This window comes from Mycteria americana, chromosome 8, assembly GCF_035582795.1.
Source record: "Mycteria americana isolate JAX WOST 10 ecotype Jacksonville Zoo and Gardens chromosome 8, USCA_MyAme_1.0, whole genome shotgun sequence".
NCBI lineage: Eukaryota > Metazoa > Chordata > Aves > Ciconiiformes > Ciconiidae > Mycteria > Mycteria americana.
The window spans coordinates 28,168,129-28,191,874 of NC_134372.1; the positions used below are offsets into that span (position 1 = coordinate 28,168,129).

At 48.0% G+C, this 23,746-nt stretch overlaps 2 protein-coding genes and 2 non-coding genes across 4 annotated transcripts in view; 1 reads left to right on the plus strand and 3 right to left on the minus strand.

The window, feature by feature from the left end:
* The window catches only part of SF3B3 (splicing factor 3b subunit 3), a 30,783-nt gene extending 23,366 nt beyond the window's left edge, over positions 1-7,417 (minus strand). The window contains exons 1-8 of the mRNA XM_075510471.1: positions 7,260-7,417; positions 6,363-6,475; positions 5,597-5,923; positions 4,263-4,435; positions 3,824-3,965; positions 2,658-2,770; positions 1,757-1,894; positions 593-696 (exon numbers count right to left, since the gene is read on the minus strand). Of these exons, the coding sequence (XP_075366586.1) occupies positions 593-696; positions 1,757-1,894; positions 2,658-2,770; positions 3,824-3,965; positions 4,263-4,435; positions 5,597-5,923; positions 6,363-6,432 (1,067 nt within the window). The 5' untranslated portion in view covers positions 6,433-6,475; positions 7,260-7,417. The remainder of the gene's footprint in view (positions 1-592; positions 697-1,756; positions 1,895-2,657; positions 2,771-3,823; positions 3,966-4,262; positions 4,436-5,596; positions 5,924-6,362; positions 6,476-7,259) is intronic.
* LOC142414200 (small nucleolar RNA SNORD111) lies at positions 2,385-2,464 on the minus strand. The gene has a single exon (XR_012776985.1). It is a non-coding gene; the product is annotated as a small nucleolar RNA SNORD111 (small nucleolar RNA).
* Positions 5,201-5,282, minus strand: LOC142414199 (small nucleolar RNA SNORD111). The gene has a single exon (XR_012776984.1). It is a non-coding gene; the product is annotated as a small nucleolar RNA SNORD111 (small nucleolar RNA).
* A 215-nt stretch (positions 7,418-7,632) lies between the features above and the next one.
* COG4 (component of oligomeric golgi complex 4) lies at positions 7,633-23,458 on the plus strand. Its single transcript, XM_075510472.1, has 19 exons — positions 7,633-7,804; positions 8,396-8,478; positions 9,201-9,315; positions 10,072-10,246; positions 10,850-11,043; positions 11,385-11,490; positions 12,774-12,931; positions 13,498-13,556; positions 14,944-15,077; positions 15,600-15,718; positions 16,112-16,278; positions 16,949-17,114; positions 18,645-18,707; positions 19,195-19,311; positions 20,973-21,065; positions 21,377-21,460; positions 21,795-21,896; positions 22,292-22,420; positions 22,675-23,458. The coding sequence occupies exons 1-19, from the start codon at positions 7,658-7,660 to the stop codon at positions 22,807-22,809; spliced, it is 2,346 nt and encodes a 781-aa protein (XP_075366587.1). The 5' UTR covers positions 7,633-7,657; the 3' UTR covers positions 22,810-23,458.
* Positions 23,459-23,746: the final 288 nt, after the last annotated feature.

Below are 23,746 nucleotides of genomic sequence, written 5' to 3' on the forward strand. Positions count from 1 at the left end.
GGCTGGAGCTCCCCCAGGTGGCTGATTGCAGATGTAGTCAGAAAAAAGTATTACTCTCCATTCCTGTGAATGCCCTGCTTAGACACTGTTAAGCCACCTTCAAAGGTGTGCAAAGTCTTCTTTGAGTCTTTAGAATATTCTAGAACCCCAAATACGAATTGAGAAAGCCCTCAAGTGGGCTTTCTGTTATGAACTGAGAAAGCCCTCAAGTGGGCTTTCTGTTATGGCCTTCTGAGTGGGCCATAACACACAAAAGTTCAATGAAACACACAAAAGAGAATTCATCTGGATACATGATGGACCCTATATGACCTACAAGTGCTCAATTCTTCCAAAACCTACTGCAACAGCATGTAATCTTTTGTTCTCTACACTATAACATCTAATCTGGGTTCAAACAACAAGAAAATTCCCCCATTCGGTCATAGTCTAAACCAATTGTTCTGCTCAAGCCATGTGAACAAAGCATTAATTTACCCATTAAAACAGAGGAGGTGTCTTTATATGTTCAGTAAGTTCAAGAGTCAGTTTGCAGTCCTGAACAGAAACGGTCTGTTTCAGGGGAAAAATGATGACAAAGTCGTTTACTCACTGGTTTCCAAATTCAGATGCCACAAAGAGAAACCCTGTCTTCAGCACGCACATGGCAGCAGCGACAGGAACAGTGTCAAAGTACTTTAGTCGAATCTCTGTTACCTGAAAGCAGAGGAAGACATGACTGTACTAGCAAAGTACTAGAGCTGCACATGTGCAATTTAATAAAAAAGAAAAAAAATAAGCTGCCTAGATACCGTCTCCAAAGAGAGGAAACACGAGTGGGCCAGGCATAACCACATCAGTAGTCTGTGGCAGCAGGTTATAAATCACAAAGTCCAGCAGACTATTTTGAACACGCAAGTCAGGCTGCCTGTTTTATTCTAAGACTTTCTGGCTTCGGTAACACTGAGTCAGTTTGGAAAAAAACACAGCTGCAAAAATAGCAAGCTGTCTAAAAGAAAGAAGAAATTTGCTTCACTGAACACCAGCCATTTCCCAACACATGAAAAATTAACTCTGCCGAGCAAATTTCTACATTTGATATGGTCGCAATAGCTCCTGGTGAAACATCCAAGAACAATCTTAAGACACTTAAAGCAGCTACAGTCATCCCTTGTACCAAATTTGACATATGTAGATTAAAGAGGAACTAGCATTCAACATTTACTCAAAAAACCCAACTGATTCACTGCTGCAGAGATCTTTTCATTGCAAAAGACTAGGACAAGCAGCAGCAAGCCACTTCAAGCTTGTTATTTCAACTCATGGATCAGCTGTACCAAGCTATCTATGTTAATTTCCAAAAAGATTCATTGTAGCATGTAAATAGTCAATGAAGAGATGAAACAGAGAGCACCTACTGTGATCAAGAGAAACTTAAGTTCCTGAGAATTAGTTTCTAGAATACCCTCCAGCAGGTTCACGGACCACACTTTACAATGCATCTTTTAAAGAAAGGACCACCTGCAGAACACCTAAAATATGCCCAAGTGACTCTGCAGCATAATTCTCATAGGATTTTGCAAACCTTGCGCTGTGTCTCCATATGAGTAAACAGCAGTTAAAATTGCGGGTATAGCTGTATTACAAATCACACAAAACGCATGCCATTACACAGCTAAAACCACAATATTAAATATTTATCACTTTAGAGAATCAAAATAATTGACTAAGGACTCTTTTCAATGAATGCTTTTGTTGTTCTTCACGTGATGCTTACCATGTCTTCATCAGTCTCCAGAGTAATTTTGAAGATGTCTCCCTGCTCTGTCTGGGCCAGGAAGAAGAACATGGACTTGGTCTTATGTGTAGCAGAGCAGACAAAAATCATACCTCTCTCTGGGTCATCCAAGTCATTCTGTCATGAAAGAAAGCAGAGGTCATTGGTGGAATTACCCGGCAAGTGCAGATGTAACTTCACTGACTGAAGTATTTCCATTTCACAGGTGCCCCAAGAGCTGACAGCATGCAAAGCACATCCCCCTCCATTACACCCATAGTTACCCTTGGTACATCTCTGCCCCAGAAGGAAATACATTTTTAAGACACTGTGCCTAAGCATCCCCCCCTTCTCTCTCTTTTGCCCTCCTCCCCAGACAACTCTCTCACCTATCAAAGCAAACACAGAGACAAGGGCTGCAATCCACACACAGCTGTTTTTGAGCACCTGACCCTTGGGGCAGGTGTTCAAAGCACTGTGAAAGCACACAACGATTTGCAATACCTAAGGATGAGGAAGCAGCCTTAGATGCCACAGAGCACCTGTCAAATTCACCTGCGTACATGATGGCAACCATGACTCACCATCTCAAGTAAGCCTATCTTACACCGACAGCGCTGCCACTCTGGTGCCTGATCAGAGTCTTTGGAGTATCTCCAGCATAAATCTCAGAGAAGAGACATGAACCAAGCTCATCACTTCAGGCTATGCCCACCCCCATCTTCTCTCACAAGTAACATGCAGCCAGGAAGGTAGATGATAGGCCAACACACTTTTAACTCCTTTTTCCTTACTTTAAAACCTCCCTGATGCCTTTAACCTTGAAAGGCAAATACCAAGCAACCATTTAGCACCAACAAAGATAACCTTAAAATAAGGGTAGGAATCCCAAAATTCTCACCCGTCTCCTGGGAATGGGGCATCTGATATCAGGCTGGTCACCAAAGTTTTTATAAGTAATATAGTTTTCAGAACAGATCAGCACCCCACTAGGTCCATCAGAACCACCAGGAACTGAAACACAAAAAAGAAACATTATTATGAGAAAGCCCTTACCACAGATCTGACTGACTGCAGAACATTTATTTTGGTTTTCTTTAAAGCAACAGTTTCCATTGCTCTGTATCACCCTGCATATATAAATCTACTCTTTTTGAAGGGGAAGACAAAACACTGAGTACAGCTTCCTGGGTCAGTGTAATAACAGAGCAGACAGAACTGGGGGACCAGGAAGGGGAAAAAGGAAGGATGTAACCTGAGACATTGATTATGTTTTATACTTCATGGCTTATTCTCATCTAGAAAGCCACGACATTAGCAACTTGTCAGTTAAACACAACCCTTGGGTTACTGGCATGTTTGCCTGCTGTCAAAAAAATCTGCCAGATGGTTTTCTGACATATCTTTCATTTTTAGAGTATGTTTATTTAAAATGCTTCTATTGAAATCCCAACGTAACAAAAGATATCAAAACAGTAGTAGCAGTCAGATCCAGCCCAATATTTGGTGTCTGTCAGCTGCCTACGGAAGATGCAACAACAGGGCAAGCATACAAGGATGCTCTCCTAGCTTAGCTTCCTTTGTGCTTGGAGAGGAATCTGCAGTGGTTCAGCGGTTTTCCAAGTCAAAGATGTTAGGTTAGCTTTGCATCCAATCCCTGTAAGTGAGCTTTTAGTCTACACATTCATCTACTACCTTTTAAACGCGTATTAGCTGCTGGAATCCCGTGCAAGAGAGTACAACAGCAGCTATGCGTTACCTAAAAATACATGCTTTTGCATCTGCTACCAGCTAATTTAAATTAATCTCTCTTAGCTTCAGAATCCAGAGAATATCCAGAATACATCTAAAAAGAAGATATGAGGAGCACTTTCAAACTGCAGCTATATCTATGAATTCTTGCATATTTCCATGTGTGAACCACCACTGACTCCAAGGTCAACTAATTTATATTAATGGCTCAGACTACCATCAAAACAACTTCTAAGATGTAAAGTGTACTGATTCTGTTTCCTTAGGGAATGGGAACCAAGTAGATCCATGGGAAAATGACTTAGTGGCCAGTACCTGTTATAAGGAAGTTGCCATGCTCTTCCAAGGGCTCACTGTACTTCCTAACAACGTGGTTCAAACCCAAGTCCAGTTCATAAAATGTCAACGTCTGTTGTGTGTTGGCTGCAGCTTCTCCTGTTGGATCATTGTCTGCTTCCTAAAACAGAACACATGAAGGTGTCTTTCAAGAAAGGTATTAAAGGAGAGGCAATGTTGATGCATCAGGAAACAGTTTCGAATAACATTAGAATGAAAGTCCAAAAGAAGACTTGCTGGAAGATGCACATAAGAAGTTTCAGAGCAAGAAAATACACACTTTTGCAGTTGGACAGCAAGAATTTAAGAACCACCAAGACAGAAGCAGCCAATGTTCCCTGCCTCCACAGACAGAGTAAGAACAGAAAAGGAACGATAAAGCTCAAAAGATAGCAAAGGGAGATCAAGTTCTTCTCACCTCATAATCCATTTCCAGGCAAGCAAACATTGGGTTTTCAAATCCCACATCGACTCCCACCACGTGGTAGACCAAGGTATTGGCCTTATGGGCTTCCAGCGGGGAGGAAATGGTGAGGCGAGCAGCAGCATCTCTGTTCAAAATATACACCAGCTTCTGCTTTTCAATTGCACCTGCAAGAAAAGGACAACAGCACATGAAGCACATCACCTGATGATCAAATCTGATCACACATGCAGTCCAATATCAATCTAAGACTTTGCAAGATAACATCAGCATTACTTCTGCTGAAGTTCACCACTGGTATTTATCTCTGTGCCACCAATTAACTTTGAATGTCTCATTTTTAATGTTTCAGACCACAAGCACAAATGACAACTCCAGCTCTTTAAAGCCGAAGACTGACCCTTCAGGCTACACCCATCTAGCCCAATATTCAATCTACAATGGCTACAGGCAGATCTACTCACTCATTCCACCACACAAGAGATGACAAACTGCATGGAAACAAAAGCAAATTCAAAAAAACAGCTAGATGTTCCACCATTTAAAGCAATTTGGCAAAGAGACCTTTCCTCAGAAATATTTTAACTAAAAAAAAAAAAGTATTGTTGCCTGATACACAGCATCCACAACACAACAAACACTTATCACCTTTAACTATCAATGTGAATGGCACAATTGTGACTGTGCTACCTTCTCACCCATGAAAACAAGACTTGTTAGAAAGAAAACAGTATTATTTATTGTTACTCCCAATATAAAGGGGCACTGTTAAACCACCTATCATTGCAAGTCCCTGCTCTCAGCATGCAGGAAAGCAGCATCGCACAAAGCTCACTATGGCAAACTGAGAAAGTTCTGAAAATGTACCAAGTAACTAAGACATCTCATGGTAAATCTTATAAAAAAAAAATCACCCACATGTCCTATCTGTGAAGCCTGATCAGAAATGCATCTAGCTGTCTCCACGATACATCTCAGAGAAGAGACATGAATTCATAACATCATTTCAGGCTATGGGAGCTGACTGACTGTAGCACAGGTGCCACCTTCTCTCCCAGACATCACACTTCAGGGCTCTGCACACCGCTAAGCAAGCTAGCCTCTTTCCAAATTGTTTTGGCCCAGTGTTACAATTAATTTGTGCAATTCCATCAGCGTCAAGGAACTATTCTGAATGCCTGCATTCTCCTTGACACGTCTCATAGCCTAACAAACTGCCCGAGAAAGAACACTTCCAATTATACCTGGCAGAAACTCGCTCCAAAACAAATATCCCCGAGACAGGAGAAAAAAAATAAGCAAAAAAACAAGCCAACAAACTGACTTACTGATCATGACAGCACGGCCCTTTGGGTCTACAGCCAAGTACTGGCCTGGAACGATTCTGCGACATCCACTCTTGCCAAAGGTTTCCTGATGAATCTTCTCAAACACGTTCTTTGAGGGCTGGTACTCCAGAATAACAATGCGTCCCGAATCGCTGCCCACAACGATATAGTCTTTGGTCCCACCTGTCAGCCTAAAGGCCATGAGGGAGCGAATGACTCCAAACACTTCCACAGTCAGCAGGGTGTGAACCTTCCCTGTGTTGGGATCAGGGCGGAGTAATTCCAGGATCTTGCCCCGGGAAACAACAATTTCTTGTTGTTTGGTTCCTAAAGAACCCAAAACACGAAGAAGAGTTAGCAACAAAACAGCAGAACACACAATTTCAAGAAGCACTATAAAAAAGAAGATAAAACTTCGTGACTACTAAATGCCAAAGAGTTTTATGATTACTATGGAAGAATTCAAAGCAACATATTCACCACATTAGGTGCCACTATAGTTTGAGCATCTTTTAACAAACCAGGAAAGTGGACAAAATACTAAATTAAATCTATAGATAATCAAGCCAAACTTCTCTTCATCTTTCCACAAGTTACAGTAGCTCAAGTAACACGCTCAAGAACAAATGATAACATACCAGTGAAAAAAATGCTACACTGAAGCAGACTAGCTTAAGCAACCAAACCAAATAAAAAACAAACACCTTTTTTCCTCTACTACCCAAAAGAGCTCAAGTCAGGATGTGTGAAGGAAGGAAAAAATTACCTGAGAAATTGCCATGGATAGCATAGCTAATGCCGGTGGCACGCTGCAACGTCAGGTTGTAGAGAAACATGTTGGCAATAGGTTCACTTCACCTTATTGTAGCTCCACTGAGTCTGCAACAAGTAGAACAAAAATATATACTTTGCAAAACCAAAGCCTTCCATACGGCACAGAGAGAGAACTGCTGCCCTCTTGTTTGTCTGCATGTATCACTTTATATTAGAAGACTGACTACCACTCAGCTAAAATTACTGGTATTTATTAACGCTACAAGGCAAAAAGCTCTCCCAAAGATAACCAGGCTGCCGAGCGTCAGCTGAGCTCCTTGCTGACGCATGACTGATCAGAACTTCCAGCTAATTACTCCTCTTACGGTTTTAGCTGTTCAGAAACCAAAGAAAGTTAGCAAATCCCTCTAGAGGTGCCCTACACCGTTACACCTCACTGATCTCGCCGTTTCATTTAACGCGAGCCAAGCTACCCACAGCAGCTTGGAGCGAGGACCTGAGTCGATTCTTTTCCCCAGGGCTAACGCGGGAGGGAACCCCAGCTGCACACAGGCCGCCACACTCCTTCCGCCAGGTGCTGCAGGCCGCAGGCCAGGGGAACCGGCCCTCAGTCGCCCCGAGCCTCGCCGAGGACCTCCCAGAGCCCGTAGCCCAGCACCGCCCCGCATCCCGGGCGGACTCCCCACGCCCTGCGGGGAGCGGGGCCACAAGCTCCAGGAACCGACCACGGATCAATGCCCGACCCGGCCGCCCCTCACAGGCCCGGCCCCAAGGGGCCTGGGCACTCGGGCTTGTGGCCGTTCCCCCCACCAAAATGGCAGCCCATACCGCCTCCCTCCAGCCGAGGGGCTGCCACTGGGCGGGCGCGGCGCGGCGGGGGAGCCCTTACTGTGCAGATGGAGCTGGATGGAGGCGGATGGCGGCAGATGCTACTCTTGCCTAGGCGGGCGCGCCGGCAGCCCGCTCCGCCATAAGCCCCGCGCCTGCGCCCTGGCCCTCCCGCGCCTCCTCGCAGGGGCTTTCTGTGAGGCCCGGCGCGCGCTGTGTGGCGGAGGAGGCTGGCTGGAGCAGCGCCTGAATGATCATGGGGCGATGGCAGCCCCTCCACGTACCGAGAACCTCCGAAAAAAAAAAACCAACCCAGATGCCTTTTACCGTAGAGTGCCGGGGGAGCGTGAGTATCCCCCACTGCCAGGTGGAGCTGAGGGGGGGCAAACGTTCAGGCACCGCATTCGGCAGCCCCGACGGGCCTCAGGGCGGTATCGACCGCGTCAGCTGCACTCTAAGATGGCGGCGGCCACGGCGCTGGGCCCGAGGGCGCCGGGGGGGGAGGGCGGTGGCTCGGCCGCCTGCGCCCTCTCCATGGAGCGGATTCAGTCGCTCACCGACCTGGCGGACCTGGAGGCCGCCTACAGCCGGCTGTGTGAGGAGGAGGTGTGTGGGGGGCGCCCCCCCGTAGGGCGGCGGGGCCCCCGATGGCGATCGGCTGCGGTGGGGCGGGCTGGGGCGGTCCGGGGGGCGCGGGGCGCGGCACCCCGGAGGTGTTCGTTGCTCCAGCCCCCTCCGGCCCGCTGCTGTGGTGACAATGAGAGCGAGTGCCTCGCTGTAACGGCTCCCTTAGTCGTCCGGATCTCTTTCAGAGATATTAAATACGGGCTCAACCGTCCCTGGGGCTCGATGGGGTGACGGTGCCGCCTCCGCGGAACTGGTGTCCCTAAATCGTGAGCAGCCTGCTCAGACCCCTTCAAGGGTCCTCGTGCGTTGAAACCACGGCCAGGGGAGGAGTTAATGAGTTAAAAGTTGTGTGATGAGGTTTGCGTAACTGATGCTTAAAAATGGCATGGATATAAATATTTACAGGATTAAAATGAGAGATTAGGAAGGATTTAATTGTCATATGAGCTCTTGGAAGTGCTGACGCCTTGCAAGCTGCATGTCCTTGACTTGGATGTAGGGTCTGTGATAAGTTGCTCGCCCGGAGGAGAGCTGAAGTCACACAAAACTTCCTTTGTCCTTTTCTTTCAGAAAGTCATGCAGGAAGAGCTGGATGCCCTCCTGGAACAGCAAAGCACTATAGAGAACAAGATGGTTGCACTTCATCGCATGGGGTTAGTGGTCCCCACCTTCTCCCCTTATTTCTGCTTCTGCGCACTGTTCAGTACCTCCCTGCTTACTCCATGATGTGAAAATTCGTTTCAGTGTTGTGAGGGAAGCACATTCATTCTCAGAAAATGTCAGACTTAAAATCAGTTTGTGGTAGAGAACAGTAGTTGGATTTCATCCCCAGGCACCTGGTTCTTCTCAGCAGCACTAACAGAGGGAACTGCTGTGCCCTCATACTGACTGACGCATTTTGGCATAGGCTGAGCAGTTCTTTGAAGGTCTCACTCCAGAGGTTGTCAAGTTTCAGCATCAATGCTTGGATCAGATGTCTTGTGTCAGGCTGCTTACAGGTGTGGACACATATTACTGCCTCTTCATGGTGAGCTTGTGCAGGCAGTCTGGAAAGTCATCCTAAGTGGTCTCATTTCTTAGTAGAAGCTTAGCACAGGTTTACAGACTTCATCTTCCACTTCAGAAGTGGAGAGTATCCTAAAGCCTCAGTGGCTCGCTCATGCCCTGTCTGGTAGCGAGACAGTCATTAGTCTGTCTATGCAGCCTCTTCCAAAGCAGTCTGATTTTGATTCTTTGCTCCTGTAGGAGGGGCATGAAATGAGAGATACTGTTGCTGACAGGAGCATTTGGGTTTGGAGGAAGAGCCATCCTGCTGTTGCAGACCATCTGACTACTTAATATTTGCATCTCATGTTCAATTTGCTTGTGTTCCCAGCCCTAATTTACAGCTCATTGAGGGGGATGCCCAGCAGTTGGCGGGGATGATCACCTTCACCTGTAACCTGGCTGAGAATGTCAGCAGTAAAGTCCGCCAGCTTGACCTTGCCAAGGTAACTGAACTGAGGGGGTGTTTGGAACTTGTCACCACCAAGTCATATTCTGTCTGCTCACATGCTCACAGCACAGTAGAGAAATGTGCTCTTTTCTTCAGTGGGAAGGTGCACTGGAAACTGCTTCATTCTTTGTTTTAGCATTTTCTAGTGTTGTTAGGTAATGGTATCTTGCTGGGCTCCTGGATATTGCAGGGTACAAGAGAAAATAATGCATATGCTATTCCATATAGTGGCTGGTTCTCCAGCATCCCCTTTTGTCCATGCAGCTCCTGGTAGAATATGGTGAATAAGCTGAGATTAGTCCTCGTTAGCACTCTTTTGTCAACTGTTGCAGCGCTGAGGACAGTGGAGATGGTCGTTGTCACCCAAGACCGTTCAGGAATCTGGGCTGTTATATTCTTTGTACAGAGATAGGCTAAGAGGTGTCAAGTCCCAGCGCTCAGCACAACTGCTTAAATCAAAACAGATGATGTGTGGTTGTGTCTCTGGTCTCTGCCTGTTTGTTCAAGTGGAGTATGGCCTCTGAGTTCAATCTGAGTTTTGACAGGTAAATGCTGTTCATCTTTTGGAGTCGTTGGTCTTATGACTTTTTAAGTAGTTTGGAGTTTCTGCTTACGTAGTTGTTTATCATGTAGAGAAGTATTGCTTCGGTCTGTTTCTTTCTTTTTTTCCCTCCATGCTGTCTTTTCCTCATAATTCTCTTTCCCTGGTCCAGCCTGCTGCAGGAAGCCTTACTGGTTGCCTTTCTTGCAGAATCGACTCTATCAGGCCATTCAGAGAGCTGACGACATCCTTGACCTGAAGTTCTGCATGGATGGAGTTCAAACAGCCCTGCGAAATGAAGATTATGAACAAGCAGCCGCTCATATCCATCGCTATCTGTCTCTGGACAAATCAGTGATTGAGCTCAGTCGTCAGGGCAAGGAAGGTAAGTACTGTTCATGAGGAGAAGCTGATAAGTCACCTTTCCAGTAGATAACTAGAAGCTGCATGATTTCCCATGGCAGATAGCCTTGGCTCAGTAGACAAAGCAGAAGACCTAATGCTAGCCAAAGGTGTTAGTATGTTATACAGTAACATAGAGATGAACGTTTTTGAAGTGTTATTAGGTTTGAATTATCATTAATTGAAAGGAGAGTTCCTGGCACACAGGTATAATAGTATTTCAGGTGCTAACTAGGTGCAGGACAAAAGAAGTGAGGGACAAGACTCTGTCAGGGAGAATTGTTGCAGTGTTACGGTATGTTACCAGGCAGAGCAACTGGAAATGAAGGAGCAAATTGCCTGACACCTAAAAGAAACGTCCCAGTGGATGTGTTTGCATCCTCCATGCAAGACCATGACATTAGCTGTGTGTACATCACACACGTACCTATCTTTCTTTGCCTATAGGGGAATTCCAGGATGTCTTCTGACTTCTCACCCTAGGGCTGCACAGTCCTGGTCTCTCTCCTGGGAAAAAAAATAGCCCTTGATACAGTACTAACATTGTGCTGTCACTTTTCCCTTTCTTTTCTGTCCTTTTGACCAGGGGGCATAATTGATGCCAACCTGAAGCTCCTGCAGGAAGCAGAGCAGCGCCTGAAGACAGTTGTCACAGAGAAATTTGACACAGCTATGAAGCAGGGAGACCTGCCCCAGGTGGAACGATTCTTCAAGATCTTTCCTCTGCTAGGCTTACATGAAGAGGGGCTAAGCAAGTTCTCGGAGTACCTCTGCAAGCAGGTAACAGGTTCTGTGAAACATACTGTGACCTGTCTGGTCTCCTAGGGGAAAGCAAAGCCCAGTGTCTGTCAACTGGCTCTTCCTTCTGTGTCTTGCTCTTTGTGCTTGCTTAAAGCTCATGCAAGGGAGCCTGGAAAGAGAAGAACAAGTTTCTGCCTCTCCTTGATCCTTGATTTTTCCACGAGAGAGGAAAGGATCCCTGTTCAAAGGAAGAACAACAGCAATAGCTCTTGCAATGGGAAGGCCAGCAAAAGCTCTACAGGGCAAGGGACAGTGGACCCCCCAATGGGATGAAGAATATCTTTGAGTGTTACCAGCTGACTGGTCCTGTTGTCATGCAGGTGGCCAACAAAGCAGAAGAGAACCTGCAGCTGGTGATGGGGACAGACATGAGTGACCGTCGAGCTGCTGTCATCTTTGCAGACACCCTGACACTCCTCTTTGAAGGTAATCTTCCTTTCCTCTTTGCCGATGGATTGAAAATAGTCTGCGATGAGATTGTCCATCAATTTAAATGCTTTTAATTTTAGCTCCAGGAGATCACAAAATGCCTCCTTGCCCTTTGAGCTATGGGAGTGTCACGCTAGAGGGACAGGGACACAACTAATAGACTTTTTCTCAGCCAGGAGAGGGCATTACAATAAGCAAGCTTTCCTACATACAGCTTGTGCAGGCATAAAGTGGATTTGCAAAGGATTTGTTGGCTTCCTCCAGGAATCAGGCTCTTCCTGTTCTCTGCCTCCTCAAAACAAATGGGTATTCCCTGAAGGTTTCTTCAGACATGCAGCTCTCCAGACAAATAAATCACATCCCTTAAGACTGAGCAGCTGTTGATGCCGCCAGGCCTGGCTCTTCAAGGAGGACCACGGGAGCTTGAAAGCAGAGAGGGAAGGGAGAGAAGGGAATATGAATGCTCTGTGGGAATGTTGCCAAAGACAGTAATTGAGATCCCATAGTGATTAACCATCTTCTCGATTAAGTCTGCTATAGTTCCAGGTTGCACCACTGCCAAATTGCTCTCCCAGCCTGGCACCCTTGCTGCTATTGAAGGTCCTTAGGGCCGCCGAGGCTTTCTTGGCAGTAGCGTCAATAGAGGGGGAGCTTTGCTAACTCTTGGAGTAGAGAGTTTGTGAGAAGAAAGCAATATTGTAGAGATACCTCATTGGAGATGAGCTTTTTCTCCAAGGAGGTCTTGCCTTCACTAATGCTTGCTCTCTTGGGCATCTGTGTGACAGATAAAAGCAGAGCTTTTCCTAGGCTGATCTTCCTAGCACTGCTCTTCTCCTGTAACCTGGCAGGTGCTGAAAGCTGAGACTCTGTTTGGATAGCAGTTATGCCCTGTGCCAGGTTTAGCTCATGCAGCTTTCTCCTGTGGAAGCTTCATACCTTCATACCTTGTATCTAGGAGGGCAGCTGACACATCGCATGGCAGGAGCTCTCTTTAGGAAGAGAGGTGGCTTCTACTCCAGGAGATTTGCACTGCAGCCTTGCAATAAACAGCAGAGAGGATGGGAGGTGTCATATGCAGAGATAAGATGCCATAGAACGAGGGGTGGTAATGACAGGCTTTCAGTGAGGCACTAGGGAGTGTCTGGACACTCTAAACTGTTTATCTGGGGAGTGAATGATCCCCTGTTAGGTCCTGTCTGTGGACCTGTGTAGCTCTGCTCTGGGTCTGGACTGGATGCAAACTCCTGCTTGAGTCTCTCATGCTTTCCCTCTCCCTGCAGGGATTGCTCGCATTGTGGAGACCCACCAGCCCATTGTGGAGACCTACTATGGGCCAGGGAGGCTGTACACCCTCATCAAGCACCTGCAAGTGGAGTGCGACCGGCAGGTGGAGAAAGTGGTGGACAAGTTCATCAAAGAGAGGGACTATCATAGGCAGGTAAGAGGGGTGTGATGCTGGCTGACGCAGCCAACTGTGACTTCCATCCAGCTACATGGGGCTCCAACTGCCATAGAGGTGGCAAAGTTTGACCTCGCGTATTGAGAGAAACCTTGGTTTATTCCATATTTGCGCTGATGGCTGAAGGGGTCCAGCCTGTAGCTATCCCTTCTGTTGCAGAGAAGGATTCATTGGGAGCATGGTAAATGGACCCTGGGCACAGGATTGTTTGCTCTGCAGGTCTGTAGGGCGCTTTCAGTACACCTTCCCCACTGTCTTGTTCCTGCTTCTGTCTGTTAGATGCAGGGCTGCTGTAACTGTCTCATGGTCACATACCTTGGTGCCTCTGTTGGAGTTCCCATCCCACCACCCTTCCTGGCAGGCTGAGCTCTGTCTTGGAGGAGGAGGTGAACTGATGCGGTTCCTTTCTCTGGCAGTGCTTCCTGCAAAGCATTCCTATCACCCCTCTAAGTAAGCACCTCCTTAGGCTACAGCATGAGAAGCAGCTGTTAACTCCAAGTCGTCAAGAAAGACTTTGAGGATTCTCCCTCTTTTTGTGATTGCAGTTCCAGCAAGTTCAGAATAGCATGATAAGAAGTTCTTCTGCAGACAAGATTGAACCAAGGTACAAACAAAACCTCTTTTTGCTCTCTAACCTTCCACTCTTGAGCTGCTATTAACACTACTTAGCATTTAGATAACTCTCCGGTCTTCCAGAGGCTTTGTGGCTACTAAAGCATAAAATCGAATTGTTAGGCGCCCTTCACTGCCCTTTTATAAAGGCAGTGGTGAGCTTTATTTTGCTTACTCGTTACTTTTAAGCCTTGGCCCTAAACATTGCTGGAGGGCTGGCAATATCACTGCATACGAAGGACTGAGACTTTAATTGCCTGTGCCCACCACCTTTTGATGGTCAGAGTATGGTCCTCGGACCCCACGAAACGGATCAGCTCCCTGGGCAGATAATTTGTGACAGAATCAGGAATAAATCTTTGGGTCTTATTTAATCTGTACTGCTGGTGCAGCAACTCTGTAACATCAATTTCATGCTAATGAAAGCACTTCGGTTCAATCTCCCTCCTTTTCTTCTTAAGTATTTGCTTTAGCCTTTAAGTAAGGCCATTTGAAAGTGCACCCAGCCCTTCTGGCATTGCATGACTTCTAAACATGCCTTGAAAGAAAACTTATGCTCCTCAAGCAAAATCTGTCTGTGAGTCTGCATGACTAATTATTTGAGTGGTAATATAGAGATCCACTTACTGTTTGCTCTGAGTAACTGTGCATGCATCCCAGGTTTTCTGAGCTTTTGCTTTTTCATCTGTAAAATAAAAATAACGGTTCCTTGTCCTACTCGTGTGTTGTGAGGCTTTGAGCAAGATTTGTAAAGTTCTTTTGTGCACACTGATGAAAAAGCTGCTGATGTGACAGTCTTTTTTTTCATAGTCATCTCTGATCTGAACACTGTGTTCTGCATTGTCACATGCTTTTTTGGTCTCACATTTCCTAAGCTGTTGAGCTTAAACAGATTCTTCATCATTTTCAGAGAAACACATGAATCTGTGCACAAAAGCACATATATGGAGATGGCAGGGACCAGGCATTTCTAACGCTGGCCATGTAGGGCTCACAGAATCATAGCAAAACTGAGGTAGGAAAGGACTGCTGAAGGTCTCTAGTCCAACCTCCCACTCAAAACAGGGCTAATTTTGAAGTTATATCAGGTTGCTTAGAGTCTTGCAGTCCTTACTGCTATGATTTTAATGTGGTTGTTCTCACATCCATGAGGAAAAAAGAAGCTTCTCTGTAATGATTTTTTCAGGACGTTTTGATTGTATGTGCATTCTTTGCACATACCAGTTATTCTGCTGAGCTTTGCCACTCGATGGCACAGATGGAAAGGGGCAGTATTGATCTCATAGTAAGAGAACAGAGAACACACTACTTAACTGAGTTAAATTAATGCCTCTCCTTTTGTAGTCTTGCTACCTTGATTCTTGCTATGTTCCTTCCAGGGAGCTTGACCCTATTTTAACAGAAGTCACTCTGATGAATGCCCGCAGTGAGCTCTACTTGAGGTTCATCAAGAGACGAATAATATCCGATTTTGAGGTGGGAGACTCCATGGCCTCAGAGGAAGTAAAGCAAGGTAACACCTTGAATATCAATACTTGCAGGCTCTCTGTTCCTTGCAGCCAGAAGTGGAGATATATCTGAGTTAGTGGCAGAGTAGAGTGACACAAGATCTGCAAAGATGCTTTGGGAGCACTCTGTGGATTGTGTAGCCTGGCCTCCCCAAACCTGTTTTCAGCACTGGTTGTTCCCTCTAACAGGGAAATTAACATTAGGAATTACTGCAGAGCATAATAAACAAGGTCCCCAAAGAGAGGGAGGGCCCTTTGGTCACTGCAGGCACAGATCCTAAAGGTGGAGGCCACAGGGAAAACAGGCTCAGGATTTTGGTACTCTTATGGAGCTCTGGAAATCACTTTTGTCACCTGCAAAAGTCAGCTCAGCAATTTCAGTTCCACAGTTGAGGCCTGTGATTTATTCCACGTTGGGCTTTGCAGGTTTGTGTCCGTTGGGTGCCCGTGAGACAGGCAGCAAGGGGATTAGGTGGAACTGCTTTCTGACACTTGGTCCCTGCTGATGGTTCTCTTTTGTTCTGTAGAGCATCAAAAATACCTGGACAAGCTTCTCAACAACTGTCTGCTGAGCCGCACCATGCAAGAGCTCATTGGCTACTACATCACCATGGAGGAATACTTCATGAGGGAGACTGTCAACAAGGTAGGGCTCAGACTGCTGCTTGCAATAGCCTACACTCTCTGCCAGTGGCTGAGACCTCTGCGGGTGCCCCAGAGTCCTCTGCTGAGCATCCCTAGGGAGGGAGATGAGTACGTGGCAGGCTTGCAGCTGTTGGGAAGGTCTTTTGTTTCCCTTGGCTTTGAAAAGCAAGTGGTTGTTTCTGAACTTTGGCTCCAAACATACCCCTGAGTATCTTCCAGAGCCAGATCTTCTAGGTCTATGGGCTACTGAAAACTAGGATGAGTGGTGCCAGCCCACACATGGTACAGTTCAGCTCACATTGAAATGAGCAGGCTGGCAGTTTGGTCTCACAGCACTGCTCTGAGGGCACCTTTGCTTGCTGAGCTCAGGGCACTGAGACCACTTTCCTTGCAGGCTGTTGCCATGGACAGCTACGAGAAGGGCCAGCTCACCTCCAGCATGGTGGATGACGTGTTTTATATAGTGAAGAAGTGCATTGGGCGTGCTCTGTCCAGCTCCAGCATAGATTGTCTCTGTGCCATGATCAACCACTCCACCACTGAGCTGGAGTCTGACTTCAGGTAATGAAAATACATGAGGTTCATTGTAACTTTTCTCCACCTCACGTTCTGCAAACAGTGTTTGCTGTCAGATGGTCTTCCTTGTATTCTTCACCTTTGAACCTCTGGTTTGTGATCTCCATGGAAGATGCTCATAGGAAACAGCGTCACGTGTGGCATGGGAAGCTGGAGCTGGGCATACTTTTCTCACAGTAGTGGTGTTCACCTGTAGGACAAAGAGAGAAAGGAACCTCGTGGTCCAAAATCCCTATAAGCCCGAGTCACCATGTAGCATTGGAGTGCTACCCTGCTTGATGGTACACGGTCACCCCTAATTGTTCTCTGGGTTGCCTGTGAGATTGCTTAGTAACTTGAACTTGGGGTGAGCCTGCAGAAATTGTCCTGCTCCTGTTTTTCATCCCAACGTGGGAGTGGGGAACTGTGAAGACAGCAGACAGCTGCAGGCAGGATTTTTGGGAAAGCTCAGAAACTGGGTGGTTGTGTTTTTCTTTCAGCCTTGTGTCCTTTAGATGCTGTCAGGAGATATTTGCCAGCCCTCTTTTGTCCCTGTGAAGTTCCACTTTGTTCAGGTCACAGCTCAGCCGGAGTGCTGTCCTCTGTCACAGAGCACAACTCTGCTGTGGCTTGCAATATTTGCTCTAAGCCCTGGTATGTTCTGCTTGCCCCATAGGGAGGTTCTTTACAACAAGCTGAAGCAGGGCTTTCCAGCCACGACCTTCCAGGACTTCCAGAGAGGGGTGACCAGTGCCGTGAACATCATGCACAGCAGCCTGCAGCAGGGCAAGTTTGATACCAAAGGCATTGAAAGCACCGATGAGGCCAAGCAGTCCTTTCTGGTGGGTTTGGTGGCTGTTCTGGTATGGGGTGAGGGGAAAGACAATGGGGAGCTGTTGGGAACAGGATTGGTGAGACTATCACATGTTCAGAGAACTGGAAAACCATTCAGGCGTGGTGGGTGGCCTGACTTTGGTTGTCTGGTAGATGCTTCTACCTCACCTCATGTTTGTAGGCCTTCCACATCAGGCCTGTCCAAGTATGATCCTGTGACTGTCTCTTAGACTGCTGTGATGATGATTCCCTCCAGGCTGGGGAAGAGTCTGTGCTTTTCTGAGGCATCTCTCAATTCTGTTCTTCACAAGCTCTGCACAAAGGTGGTGGGAGAGTGTCTCATCCACACCTTCCTCTACATGAGAAACTTTCCTGGCCCAAGCTCAGGGCTCCTTCATTCTCCCTTAACAGATCGGGGAGTTTCCATTAGAGCAGGGTTGTCTGCTCTGCTTGGCCTGCAAGATCCTCCTGTTGCCTTCTCCTAACAGCAGCACTGCAACTCCTCGCATGCTTGAGCAGGCCAGAACATGGCAGTGAGCATTAGAGACCCCTTGGAGAGCATTTGAAGGGCGTCACTCCTGTCTTCTGCAGCATAACACATCCTTCCCCATGGTGGGATGCTGTATAAACCTTGCATTGTGGAAAAGATCTCACTGGGAGAGCAACTCTGGATCTGCTCTCCTCTCAGCCAGCCCTGCTGTTTGAGCAGACCTGTGGGCAGAGACCCTGAGAGCACTGGAGAGGGGCTGGCTCACCCTGACTTGTCTCCTCCTCTGTAAGTTGCTGTGAACACCCAGTACTGAACAGGCTCCTTTGGACTTTTCAGTGTACAAGGAGAGAAGGCAACAGAGGGAGCAGGAGGGACAACTCTTCCATTTCATTAAATTCTTGGTTACAGGTTTCTGCATTCTTGAAGCAAAGTGCTTAAAATGTCAATTCTCCCACTAGAATTCCTCATTCACCTGTCAGCTTGCCTCATTTCCCTGTCTGCACAAACCCCAGCCTTATACTGACATTTGGTTCAGCTTCAGCAGGCAGAGAACAGTCTGTTCGATGAAGAACAGATACTTATCTAGCAGGAGCGGTGCTGATTTCTCCTGCCTAGATATGAATGCCTTTCTGCCTCCCCTGCTTCTCTGGACATAGTGTATAAACCATGACTTCCAGCCACTCCTGGTCTGTTCTTCATGACACAGTCACAGAAAGTTGGGGGTATATCTTCTTTTCCACCAGTGACCCACAACTGGGGCTTTGCTGCAACATTGTGGACAGAGTGATGAGGAAAAGAAGTGGAGTAAACTAACTCAGGCTTTGTACTAGCTGCAGGTTCAGCACACGTGCTCTGTTACTGTAGTTCAGCTTCATGCAGCTCTGTGAATCTGCAGTGCTTTGATCACACAGTAGCATCTCTGTCCCCTTAAATATTTGCATTTCAGCCTGTAGTGTGAGGTACATGGAGAAAATGTAAGGACTTGGAGCTGAGGTGCTGGGAAATTCCAATGAATTCTACTTGGGTTTGTTTTGTTGTTTTTTTCCAGGTGACCTTAAACAATGTGGAAGTCTGCAGTGAAAACATCATGACCCTAAAGAAGACTTTAGAGGTGCGGTCTGGATTCTTTACTGTTTTTTTCCGTAATCAAATTTGTAATATCCTCCCATGGTTGCGGGGCGGGTCAAATAAACCATTTGGACTTTGCTATGCCCAAATTCCTGAGGTCTTTGCCCTCCAGCCTTAGGAAAGCAATTTTGAGCTGGCAGAGCAATGTCCAGCTGATACATCATCATCAGCTGGAAATACCAGTTCCTCCACCTTGAACCAACCTGGCACAGGCCAGGAGCCAGTGGAATAAAATGTGCATCATTGAGAGGTTGTGGTTCTCTGGTGCTGGGCTAGATAGGCCCTGGCTCCCATTCTTGCTGTCCTCTCCCCAGGTGGAGCCAGCAGCCTCTGCCTTCCCAGGGGCAAGAGTTTGGCACCTGTCCTAGCCTGCAAGCTTGCTGGTGGGCAGCCAGAGCTCAGCAACATGAAGGGATAGAAACTGTCCGGGTTATTAATTTGCAACTTGCTCATGGATCTTTTCCCTGCAGAGTGACTGCAGCAAACTGCTTAGTCAAGGCTTTGGGGGTGAGCAAGCACAGGCCAAGATTGACAGCTGCCTCTCTGACATGGCTGCTGTCTCCAACAAATTTCGTGACTTGCTGCAGGTGAGTCTTGCTGAGTTACTGCTGGCCTCCAACACTGGCTGGCCAGTGTCTTCAGGGAGAGCTCAGGCAGGAATCATTTCAGCCCAAGGCCTGGGCCACGTCTGACTCCAAGAGTGCTGGTAGGGGTGCAGAAGGGAGTAAATCAGTCAGCTTTGAGGCATGGAAACAGATCCAGCTCGTTTGCACAGCCGCACCAGCTGGCGGCTGCATAAAAAGCACTGGAAGCAGCTGCAGAGCCAGAAGGAATGTTGCTCCATTTGTCTTCACTCAGCACAGAGTTGTAGTTGGTTTAGCATTTTCAGAAGAAATATTAATAACATTTCCATCTCGTCCATTCTCCCTTGTGGCACAGCACGTTGTCAAGTTGTCCAGAGCCTCACTAGGTAACGCTGAAGACAGGCTGCTGGTAGAGAAGAGCTGCTCTTCTCTCAGGTTTCTCCTCCTTTCCCAAATGGAAATACTCCCTGGCATGGGGCAGAAGGCTCTCTGGCTAAATCCACTGTCTCGTGTGGCATGCTGGGGCCTGTTGCCCTAAAATTTCACAGTGGTCTCTGGCAGGAAGAGGAGCAGGAAGACCTAATACCTCCTGTGGAAAGAAACCAAGCAAAAGAGAATATTTTGAACCAGGTTTGCCATCAGCTTTGTACTTCACAGAGGGACCAGGCTATTTTTCGTTTTGCTTTGCAGTTCACTGCAGCCAGATGCCTCCAGACCAGTATTGCCACCGAACCCTCTTGAGGCTTGTGGTCAGTATCAAAACAAAAGAGCTCATCAGTAATAAGTAAAACTCACCAGTCTAGGTCTAGTGCAGTATTAAAACTGGCTGCAAAGCAATCAAGAGGTTGAGCAGCAAGCTCCTGCGCTGCCTGAATCACACGCACTGAATTTGCCTTGGAAAAGGACAATTGACAGCAGGGCCTGCTCAGAAATGCCAATTTTAGTTAAAAACTTCAATCAAATGCCAGGCAGTATCGGTTCCTGAATAGTTTCATGCTGGGTGAGCTTTCTTGACATCTTGCTGAGCCAAATGGGGGGGTGGCTGGCAGGAGAGGGCTTTTAGAGAGCTCTCTAGCATCGAAGCGGGCAGAACAGCCTTTGTTGACAACCTGCTGCTCAGGGGGGATGGTGTGTGCTGGGGTTATGATTAATTCAGGGAACTAACTGTGGTTACAGCTTTTATCCTCCTTTTATCTTCTCCTACTGAGTTAAGCTGCACTGGAGGTGGGAGGTATCAGTTGAGTCCAATCACAGCATCGTCCTGGTTGGTGCTAGTGGAAAGGCTGGTGTTTGTGTGCTTTCGTACCCTGGTCAGGATGTGAACTGAATGCCTCTCTCCTTCCAGGAAACCTCTGTAGCTATGTGGGCAGGGGTGGGGGAAGCACGAGCCCTTCAGACCAGGCTGCAAGTCAGCACAGTGGCAGCTTCCAGACCAACATCCTTCTTCTTCTTGTCATCGTGGTGTCCTCGGAGCCCTCCAGCACTAGAAGAGTGTGGGATCTGGGACTTCTGGGTTCGGTTTTCTGTGCAAGTCTGTGGGTCGGTTTCCCCAGCTTGCAGTGAGGATGGGAGGCAGCATCAAGACAGCCTGGCTGTAAAGGTTGTATGCTGTTGGATGTTAGCTGTGCTCAGTCACTCTCCTCTCTTCTTCCTGTCCCCTTCAGGAAGGTCTCAGTGAGCTGAACAGCACAGCCATCAAACCCCAGGTGAAGCCCTGGATCAACCTATTCCTCTCCGTCTCACACAACATCGAGGAGGTAAGGCTCAGCGTTCTCTGCTTCCAGCTGTACTTCTGCACTCTCCGTCCTCTGCTCAGCAGCACAGTCAGAGCAACTGCTGTCTCATTCCCCTCAGTTCTCCGCTGTTTCCTTGGCACAGAGCAACAGTAAAATACTCAGAACTTGCTCTGCATCCCAGCCTGGAAAGGGGCATTTCGCTAGAGAGGAGCTTGAGAAAATGGAAGGGGTGCAGTGCTGCTCCAGGAGGGACCTCCCTTCCTGACCTCTGGGCCGTTTGCTGCTGTTCATGGCAGGCCACATAAACAACCCTTTTTGTATTTCAACGTCAGGAGGAGTTCAGTGACTATGAAGCTAACGATCCCTGGGTCCAGCAGTTCATCGTCAATCTGGAACAGCAGATGACGGAGTTCAAGGTGAGAGAGAGAGAGAGAGAGAGGGACGTGGCAGCCTGCCAGGCTTTGGCCAGACCTTCATGTGGCTTCTCCCAACTCTTCCCCTGCTCAGGGGAACAGCGGACAGAGATGTCCTCTGGTGCCTTGCAGGGCTCTTAAAGACCCAGTCACCCCCTTCTCCTGCAATTCTCAAAGCCTGCTTGCAAGCCCCACATACCTGGATCGCTTCTGTGGCGCTCTCCACTCGCTGTGCCTGCAAGTGATGGGTCTTTATTTGAAAGCTCTCGTAGGCTTGGGTTTTGTGGACTTCTGCTCAGTTGTTCCTGACAAGAATGACACAGGTTTCTGCTTCCAGGCTGGACTGTCTCCAGTGATTTACGATACCCTCACTGGTCTTATGACCAGTCTCATAGCCATCGAACTGGAGAAAGTGCTGCTCAAATCCACCTTCAGCAGGGTAAGCAAAACACTGTCCTCTACCCTGTCATCTGGCTTGACTGCAAACCTTCCACCAGGAAACCCTCAGTAAAGGGATGGGGGCAGGGCAGAGGCAAATGTTCCCAGCAAAGAAGCTCTGCCACCACTGGTGGCGGGCTCAGGGAGACCTTGCATTAGTACACGCAGGGAGAAAGTGTATTTTTTGATGGGGCTGGGAAGAGCTTGCATCAATAAGGGTGCTGGCTTTTAAGGTGGGTCTAAACATAAGCTAGTTTAACCTGCAATAAATGGTCTAACTGGAACCCTCCTGCTCAGAGACCTCCCCTTGCTCCCCTGTAACTTTTGTTAATTGTATGTTTGGCACAACCCCTGGGCCTGCTTGGAGAGTTAACAGAGCTCCCTTGGTCCCCACAGCTTGGCGGTCTGCAGTTTGACAAGGAGCTGAGGTCTCTCATAGCCTATCTCACCACAGTCACCACCTGGACTATCCGTGACAAGTTTGCCCGTCTTTCCCAGATGGCCACCATCCTCAATCTGGAAAGGGTGAGCTGCACTTTGTCTGCTTTTATTGGAGGATGCGGGAGCTGCAGCTGGACTCCACTTGGATTTAACTGGGCTCATCCAGATGTTGTCACACCTATGGGGTATGGAGAAGCTGGAAAAGTTGCCCCATGCCTGATGGGTGTTTGCCTGCAGGGATTAGTGGCAGGAAATACCGTGATCGTAGCTGGAGTTTGAATTTGCCTGCGAGGGCAGTTGGTGCCAAGTTGTCTCCTGCAACTCTCCTCTTTCTCCAGGTGACAGAGATCCTGGATTACTGGGGCCCGAACTCCGGCCCACTCACCTGGCGCCTTACTCCTGCCGAGGTCCGGCAGGTGCTGGCTCTCCGAATCGACTTCCGCAGCGAGGATATTAAGCGGCTGCGCCTGTAGTTGGTCAGTGCTTGGGTCAGCAACATTCTGGAGGTAATGGCAGGATGGCTGCAGCCCTGGAGCCTGCCCAGGTCCTGCTCTGGGGCTGGCTGTTAAACAGTGTTGGGGATGGGGTGATGTATGCCCTTCTGCTCGTGTTCCTCGGAGCAAAGGGCTTTCTGGGGCCTGGGAAGAAGAGCCGCCATCCTTTTGTGGGAGCAAAAACAAGGCAGCAGAGGAATCTCTCACATTGAGAACAGCGTGACACTATTTCTGAAATCGTGCTAGTCTGAGGGACAAGCTTATGCTAGCTCCCAACTCCCTTCATTCTGCTGCCCTGTGGGAGGCCACAGGTCAGGAAAGTTGTGGGCTTTTGTGGTGTGGTTCATATACGCGTCTGCAGAGAGCGCTCTGCCCGTGCTGCTGGCCACAGTTGTGTTCCTTCTGTGCCACCAGTTTAAGGGGCAGCTACTGCAGTCCTACAAATCCTGAGCCCTGGTTCTCTCCTGGTGGTGATGGGGACCATTCTGTAGAATGGAAAAGGAACAATTTCCTTGTGGGGAGGGTGCTTCAAAAATCTCTAGAAAGCTGCTGTAGGAAGCAGGGCTGTGTCCTTGCTGGCTTGCTGTGCCCTGTACAGCTACTCCGTAAATAAACCTCACCTGGCAGAGCAGCAGCCTTGGGTGGTGTGTGTGCCTGGGGGCCTGGAGGGAGTTGGGAGAGATGAGGGATGAGAGCCATTTGCCATTTCTCCTTTTCTACCCTGTGCCACGGCATCAAGATGATCTTCCTTCCCCCAGCTGGCATTGGCAACCACAAGTACAAACACCCCTGAGATGGTGCCAGCCCGCTGCTTGGCTGCCTCCTGCGGCAGCGCTCCCCTGCTGTCCCCTGGCAGCCGGGGCTGTGGAGGGTGAGGCCGAGCCCCTGCATGTGGGTTCTGCCACACCCACCCCTG